The sequence below is a fragment of the Dromiciops gliroides genome, chromosome 6 (assembly GCF_019393635.1).
Source record: "Dromiciops gliroides isolate mDroGli1 chromosome 6, mDroGli1.pri, whole genome shotgun sequence".
Lineage (NCBI taxonomy): Eukaryota > Metazoa > Chordata > Mammalia > Microbiotheria > Microbiotheriidae > Dromiciops > Dromiciops gliroides.
Genome location: NC_057866.1, coordinates 19167198 through 19175994, shown reverse-complemented (window position 1 = coordinate 19175994; position 8797 = coordinate 19167198). Strand labels below are relative to the sequence as shown.

The following is an 8797-nucleotide window of genomic DNA, read 5'->3' as shown; positions in this document are numbered from 1 at the left end:
GGATTTGGCACAGGATATTTCCAACTCTAAATTCTAATGAAATATTCACATTATGTATATGTAGCTTTTATCAGGCGAAGCATAGTACAGCAGAAATAAAACTAGTTGTGAAATTCAGATCTGCCATTAACACCATATATTCCTTTCAGGATGTCAAAGAAAAAGAGGATATAACACTAGACAATGTCATAAAAAATTGTCCAGTCTAATAACCTCGATATTCTTTAATGCCTCAAAATTGGTCTTCAATTTTCTCATGTCAGATAGGATCAGATTGAACTAAAAGGTCTCTAACCATGGAGAGATGAAGGGAATAGGGATACAGTGGAAAGATAATTAACTCTAAAATGAGATGAAATAGTTTTTAAAAGTTTCTTTGTTGCTGATTACCTAAGTCACTTTACCTCTCTGGGCCTTAGTTTGTTCAACTGAAAAAAAAAAAGAGAACTAGATGGTTTTGGTTTCTGGGGTAATTTCTTTCTTTATATTTATGACATTATTACCTAAGAAACTTTGTTGGTCTGAAGCCTCTTCAATATGTTGATGCAAACACCTATTTTATAGAATGGTTCCATCTTATACCGTTATGGTTAGCCTTGATGTCTTTGCTGAAATAATTGTTTTCCTAAATTAATTCTGCTCTTCTTTTCTTTCTCACAGTCATTGACATGACAAACCAAGGGAATGGCCAAGGAAAATTCCACAGTGGTCACAGAGTTCCTCCTTTTGGGACTGACAGATCGTGCAGAATTGAAAGTCTTTCTCTTTATGCTTTTCCTGGTGATATATATAATTTCTTTGGTGGGGAATCTTGGCATGATTGTATTAATCCAAATCACTCCCAAGCTTCACACTCCCATGTACTTTTTCCTCAGCTGCCTCTCATTTGTTGATGCTTGCTATTGTTCTGCCTTTGCACCAAAAATGCTTGCAGATTTCTTTGAGGAGAAGGCAACCATATCATACACTGCTTGTTTAGTGCAATATTTTATATTTGCAGACTTTATTACCACTGAAGTATTTTTCCTGGCAGTGATGGCATATGACCGGTATATGGCCATTGCTAATCCATTGATTTATATGGTGGTCATGACTAAGAGAATGTGCGCTATTCTGGTCATTGGGTCATGTATAGGAGGAATCATTAATTCACTGACACACACAATTGGCTTAGTCAGATTATCCTTCTGTGGGCCAAATGTCATCAGCCATTTCTTCTGTGATGTGCCTCCACTGCTGAAGCTCTCTTGTTCTGATTCTTCCAGAAATGAACTATTGCTCCTAATATTCTCAGGGGTAATTGCCATGATGACCTTCTTGATTGTGATTATCTCTTATTTCTTCATTGTTGTTGCCATTCTCAGGATGCGCTCAGCGGCTGGAACACGTAAAGCCTTCTCTACTTGTGCTTCCCACCTGACAGCTGTCACTTTGCTCTATGGTTCTATAAGCTTCAGTTACATTCAGCCAAGCTCCCATTATTCATTGGAACAAGAGAAAGTGGTTTCTGTGTTTTATACCTTGGTGATTCCAATGCTGAACCCATTGATCTATAGCCTAAGGAACAAAGAGGTCAAAGATGCTGTGAAAAGGGTAATGGATATGAGACCATCGTTTTGCTAATACTATAACTGTGATGCTTTGCTTTCAAAAGTAGTACAACTGGGGGCAGCTAGATGGTGCAGTGGACAGAGCACTGGCCCTGGAGTCAGGAGTACCTGAGTACAAATCCAGCCTCAGACACTTAATACTTACTAGCTGTGTGACCCTGGGCAACTCACTTAACCCCAATTGCCTCACTGAAAAAAAAACCAAAAACAAAAAAAAAGTAGTACAACTGCTATTGGAATCCTGTGAGAAAAAGAATTATAAACATTGAGATGTTAAATCTTCTAGAGTCATTATAAAATGTTACCTGAGGGGGCAGCTAGGTGGTGAAGTGTATAAAACACTGGCCCTGGATTCAGGAGAATCTGAGTTGAAATATGACCTCAGACACTTGACATTTACTAGCTGTGTGACCCTGGGCAAGTCACTTAACACCAATTGCCTCACCCTACCCCCCCCAATAAAATGTTACTTGAAATGTCATACATAGTATATCCATAGAGCACATCAGTGAGAAATCACTATTACTTTAAATGTTCAAAGTGGAAAATGATGGCACAGAAAAACAATCATATATCTATATACACACAATTAGTTGTTGAGTCCAAAGTGGAAATGTTCTTTCCCTATCCAATTTACCCCCCAAGGATTCCCAGTCACTTATACATCTAACATTTTAAGAATTGTTTATATTCATTCTCTCAATATCTATGTGAAATAATACACATTTGTATTATAAAAATTCACATAGGACAATTGTAATGTTCTCCAACATGAAATATATCTTGGAATATAATAGAATATGAAAACTTGATGGGATTTTTGAAAAATAAGATATATTTTTTTGGTCTGCTATGCATCAAAAAAGTAAACAAGTCCATTCTTTAGTTTTATATTGAGCATAAATGACTTTCCCAAATATTCACAGTTAATATGAATTGTAATAGAATCTGGCTTTTCTAAATTTGAGGGTAAAGATCTTTTTTATTTCATTTTCTACTTGCTACTGATTTATGCAGTATCAATACCATTTTTATTGCAACTGCATATCATGAATCTTGATTTTGAATAACCTGCGTGATGGAAATTCTGATGTTCTTTATCCTAAGGAAAAAAGAGGTAGAGCTAATCTGAAAAAGACAATATAATTATTAATGTTATCATAGCGGTTCTAATCATCCAAAAACTGTGTCAATCATGTAACCTAGAGTATAGAATAGCACAGTGGGTCATGAGATGACAGAAGTAGTATCCCTTTTGTTCCCAGAGAATCAGGAGTCTGAGGAGCTCTATTGGTTGCAAGCACCAGCAGAGAAGGAGTTCTTTGTTAAAAATTAGATAATATACCTGGAGGGAACTGACAACACCTCTCCCAAGATCAGACCACCTTTTAAGCACTGAAAACTTACTGAGCCCCAGAAATAGCAATGAAAACAGCAGTCCAAAAACAACAACCACAATAAAAACTTGAAGCTTGCTTTCTTGTAAACTATTATATTCTGGTTTTCTTTCAAAAAATGTTTCAATGTCCTCTTTCTTAAAGAACATTTATCTTTTCTCCTGTAGAGTTAACCTCTGATTTATAGACTAGGTAACCCTGGGCAGTATCCTGAGTTCATCTGCTTTTTGGAACACCTAAAAATATTTCATCCTCTTTTTCCTAGTGGATGCAGATTAATCAAGGGTTATTTGGATTTCCTTTGGTTTCTATTTGAAGTTTTTCTCCTGAATTATTGAAGAAATTTGTGTAATTTAAAATTCTAATTGTGGGTTCTAATCTGTCCCCCCAGTTTTGGGGGGAAACTGACTAAAATCACTGATAAATGAGTTTAGGGTTTTTTTTAAGGGTTTATTGAAAGATAGTAAAAGAAAGAGAAAGATTGAGAACAGATTTCCTATAACCTGGTGATCCTAAACTTCCCTAGCTTCCTCTTCTGAAGTGCTCAGCCACTAGGCCAATCTTTCACAGCCAAAGAGAGCCAAGAGCTTGGCCATTGCCTCCTTCCTGCTTCATGTTCCCTTCCCAGAAATGGGAGGTTCTTCAAGCTGATTGGCTAGTGTCATTCAAATTCAAAGTTCAAAGTTTTTTTTTCAGCTTCTGAGAACCATGCTTTCTTAAGTACCCTTAAGTACCAGCTAGATGTGCTTACTAGAAGTCAGCCAGTGATCCATTAAGGAGTCAGTCACCTTATGCAATCCAACCAGTTTAAATTAATCTCCAGGTGGGCCTCTGAGTATCTGCTAAATCTCATCTATCATATTCCATTATCTTGAAACAAATTGTTGTTTTTGCAATATAATGTTAAATTAAAAACTACTGGATATTGGGGATTGCTACCTTGAGTTTTTTGGTTTGTTTAATTTTTACCCTTAAGTTGAACTGTGAATTTTTTTAAAATTGGATTTAATTTTCTGTATTCAAATTTCTGGATACTTCTCTTCCTTTATTTCCCTCATTGGGGAGTTAATTATTTTTATCATGTCATGTTCTCCTGGAAGGCCTATGGTACTTAATTTGTCTTTATATATCCTGTCTTTGAGACCAGTATGTTTTGCTTGCATTTTGAAAATGTTATTTATTACTGCTTTTTGTTTTGCTGCTTCTAGGTTATCCTTGACATGTGTGCATTTAAAACTTTTATTTATTAAGCATCTAGAATGAGGCAAATTCTTGGTCATGTGACAAGCAATATGACAAGGAAGTTTTTGTTTTGTTTTTTCTAATTTACTTGCCCTCTCAAATATTTCCAAAACTGAAATTATACACCAGATAAAACAATTGCAGATGTCTCACTGGACTAGAATAACAAGAGCCCAAAGAAGATAAAAACCATAATGAACTAATCATACAGACCAATCCTCTAAGTAATATTCACTTATCACCCTCTCTATCACCACCCACCATTCTCAAAGCAGCAGGTCTACACAAGATGATCCATGGGCTTACAGGAGAACTCAGTAGCTCCATTTCCCCAATACTAAGCTCTAAGTGCATAAATTTGAACAGAAAGCAAACAAAAGGTAGGTAAGAAATACAACAGGTTGGTGTACCAGTCAGTGGTAGAGAACTAAAGGGAACAGAACTTGCTTACCAAAAAAATACCTGGAAAGGCAAAATATCCTTTTTTACAGAACAAGGAAAGTTATAATTGGGGGTGGAGAAAAAACATATTACATAGAAATGGAAGATAATACAAGCCTAAATCTCTTGACTTTAATCATAAATGGATGAAATATTCTAATGAGATGAAAATGAATGACAATTAGATTAATATTTTCAGCAATGCAATGATCCAAGACAACTCTGAACATCTTATGGAAAATGAAATCCATCTACAGAGAAAGAATTGATGTTATCTGAATGCAGAATGAAGCATAATTTTTTTTATCAGTTCTTTTATCTGAAGTTTTGTTTTTGTATGTTATCCTTCACAACCTGGATAATGCAGAAATATTTTATGTGACTGCACATATATAGCTTATATTGAATTGCTCGAATTCTTGCAGGGGGAGGGAGGAAGGAAATTTGGAACACAAAGTTTTCTTTTTAAATGATGTCAAAATTTGTATTTTCATTTAATTTTGGAAAGTAAAATTCTAAATTTAAATTATTTTCAAATTAAATAAACAAACAAATCAATCAATCAATCAATGAGAAAGAAACTAAAGAGTGGAATAGAATTTTAGAAAAGTTAGATATGATAGACATCTCGAGAAAACTGAATAGGGAAAGAAAGGAATCTCCCTTTTTCTCAGTAGTATATGGTGCATACTCAAAAATTTGCCATGAATTAGGTCACAAAAACCTCATAGTCAAATGTAAAAAGGTAGAAATAGTAAACACAATCTTCTCAGACTATGATGCAATAAAAATTAAAAGTAATAAAGAGTCATGGAAAGATAGACTGGAAATTAAGAAGAAACTAAAAATGTCATCCTAAAGAATGAGTGGGTCAAACAATAAATCATAAAAGCTATCAATAACTTAATGGAAGAGAATAACAATGATGAGACAATATACCAAAACCTATGGAATGCAGACAAAGCAGTCCTTAGAGGAAATTTTATATCTCTAAATGCTTACATGAATAATAAAGAGAAAGAGATCAATGAATTGGGCATGCCACTGAAAAAGCTAGAAAAAGAAAAAAAATTAAAAATCCCCAAATAAAAACTAAATTAGAAATCCTGAAAATTAAAGGACAGATTAGTAAAAATTGAAAGTAAGCAAACTACAGAATTAATCAATGTAACTAAGTGCCAGTTTTACGAAAAAAAATTTTAAAGTATGGTAAAAATTATTTGTGGTAAAGATTAATATTGCCGTTATTGGCTGACTCATTTGGGAAGGGCCACACCTGGCCCTCCCCAGTTTACGTATGCTACTGAGGAGAACTCTCCATAGGCAGCTTTTGAAGAACCTCCCCTTTTGGAGGAGGAAAGATTGAATGCTCCCTGAATGGAGCAGGAGGGTGTTTCTAGAATCCTAGGCATCTTCCAGAACAAGGACTTTTAGGTTTTCTCCTCTTGCGGTGGTGGAGTGAGTCCTCTCTCTTGGGCGACTGCTGTTCTGGTGGCAAGAGCAACTGCAGACTGTCTAGGTTTGGTGAGTTAATTACAGCAAACCCTAAATTCCTGTGAACTAGCTTAACTGGAAATGGTCTGGGTATTGGATAGGTTAAGTTTAGACTTAAGAGTATTTATCTGTATTTCTATTTTCCTATTTCCTTATCTTTGATTTTTATTAGTTTCACCTTTGTTTAATTAATTTCCATGTAATAAAATCTGATCCTTCTGTGAATTAAAGCTTAAAGGCTCCTTTTTTTTTTTTTGGCCTTGAAGAAATATCTAAAAAGGGCAGTTCAGAGGGGAGGGTGAACCTAAAAGTTCCCTCATATTTCCAGGACCCTAATATTAAGGCGGGTCACCCAAATAACACTCCGTATATCAAATTTTGGCCTCCACCAAAGATAATCTTTTGATTAATTTGATATAAAAAAGCTAGGAGAAAACCAAATTACCAGTATCAAAAATAAAAGGGGTGAATTCACCACCAATGAAATGGAAATTTAAGCAATAATTAGGAGCTATTTTACTCAACTGTATTTATTAATTTGACAATTTAAATGAAATAGAAAAAAATATTTACAAAATATTTGTAATGGAGAAAGATTTACAAAAATATAGACTGGCAGATTAACAGAAGAAGAAATAAAATCATTAAATAACCCCCTTTATTATTTGGAAAAATAGGTGAAGAAGGAGTTCTACCATGACACTAATATGGTATTGATATTTAATCAGGCAGAACCAACACAGAAAAAGAAAATTGCAAACCAATTTCCCTAAAGAATATTGATGCAAAAATCTTAAATAAGATATTAGCAAGGAGATTGCAGCAATTCATCACCACTAAAGTCTACTATGGCCAGGTGGGATTTATACCAGGAATGCAAGGCTGGTTCAACATTAGAAAAACTATCAACACAATCAACCACATAAATAACAAATCTAACCCAAATCATATGATTATCTCAATAGATGGAGAGAAAGCTTTCGACTCATTCATATTTAATACGATAGAGATCATAGGAATAGGTGGAGCTTTCCTTAAAATAATAAGCAGTTTCTACCTAAAACTGTCAGCAAACATATGTAGTGGGGCTAAGTTAGAGCTATTCCCTGTAAGAAAGGTGGTGAAACAGATACATCCTTTACCACCTCTATCATTTAATATTATGCTATAATGTTAGATTTCTCAAGGAATTAAAGTAATTAGAATAGGCAAAGTGGAAACAAAACTATCACTCTTTACAGATTATATGATGGTATACTTAGAGAATCCTAAAGAATCAACTAAAAAAAAACTATTTGAAACAATTAAGAACTTTAGTAAAGTTGCAGGATATAAAATAAACCCACATAAATCATCAGCATTTCTATACATGACCAACAAACTCAGCAGCAAGAGATAGAAATAAAAAATCTATTTAAAGTATCTGAAAAAAAATAAAGTAATTGTAAACAACATAAAATACTTGGGAGTCTTCCTGCCAATACAAACGCAGGAACTTTATAAACACAATTACAAAACACACAAATTCAGATCTAAATAGTAGGAAAAAACTATCACTTGCTCATGGATAGGCTGAGCTAATATAATAAAAATGACAATTCTACCAAAATTAATTTACTTATTTAGTAACATGGAAATCAGACTGCCTAAAAATTATTTCATACAGCTAAAAGCAAAATAACAAAATTTACCTCGAAGAACAAAAAATCAAAAAAATCAAGGGAATTTATGAAAAAAAAATGCACAGGAAGGTGAGCTAGCTGTACCAAATCTGAAGCTATTCTAAAAGCAGCAGTTAATCAAACCTATTTGATGCTGGCTAAGAAATAGAGTGGTGGATCAAAGGAATAGGTTAGGCACAGGAGACACAGTAGTAAATGACTATAGTAATCTACTGTTTGATAAACCCAAATACTCCAGATTCTGGGATAGGAACTCAGTATTTGAAAAAAATTCCTGGAAAAAGTGGAAGATATTATGGCAGAAATTAAGCATAGACTAACATCTTACACCTTATACCAAAACAATGTCAAAATGGTTACATTATTTAGACTTAAAGCGTGATACCACAGGTAAATTAGGAGAGGAAGGAATAGTTTACCTCTCAGATCTAAGGAGGGGAGAAGAATATATGACCAAACAAAATATAGAGAATATGAAGAAATGCAAAATGGATGATTTTGATTATATTAAATTAAAAAGTTTTTATACAAACAGAAGCAATGCAGCCAAAGTTAGAAGGGAAGCAGAAAGTTGGGAAACACTTTTTTCAGCCACTTTATCTCATAATGGTCTCACTGATAAAATATATTGGGAACAAAATCAAGTTTTTAAGAATGCAAGTCATTCCCCAATTGAGAAATGGTCAAAGGATATGAATAGGCAATTTTCGGATGAAGAAATCAAAGCAATCTATTGCCATATGAAAAAATGCTCTAAATAACTATTGATTAGAGAAATGCCAATTAAAACAACTATGATGTACAACTTCACATCTATCAGATTGACTAATATGACAAAAAAGGAACATAATAAATTTTGGAGACACTGCGGAAAAATTACAACACTAATTCATTGTTGATGGAATAGTGAACTGATCCAACTGTTCTGGAG

The 8797-nt window shown here is 34.0% G+C and overlaps 1 protein-coding gene across 1 annotated transcript; it reads left to right on the top strand.

The window, feature by feature from the left end:
• Positions 1 to 684: 684 nt before the first annotated feature.
• LOC122732714 (olfactory receptor 1052-like) lies at positions 685 to 1623 on the top strand. The gene has a single exon (XM_043973062.1). The coding sequence runs from the start codon at positions 685 to 687 to the stop codon at positions 1621 to 1623; it is 939 nt and encodes a 312-aa protein (XP_043828997.1).
• The last annotated feature ends 7174 nt before the right edge of the window (positions 1624 to 8797 follow it).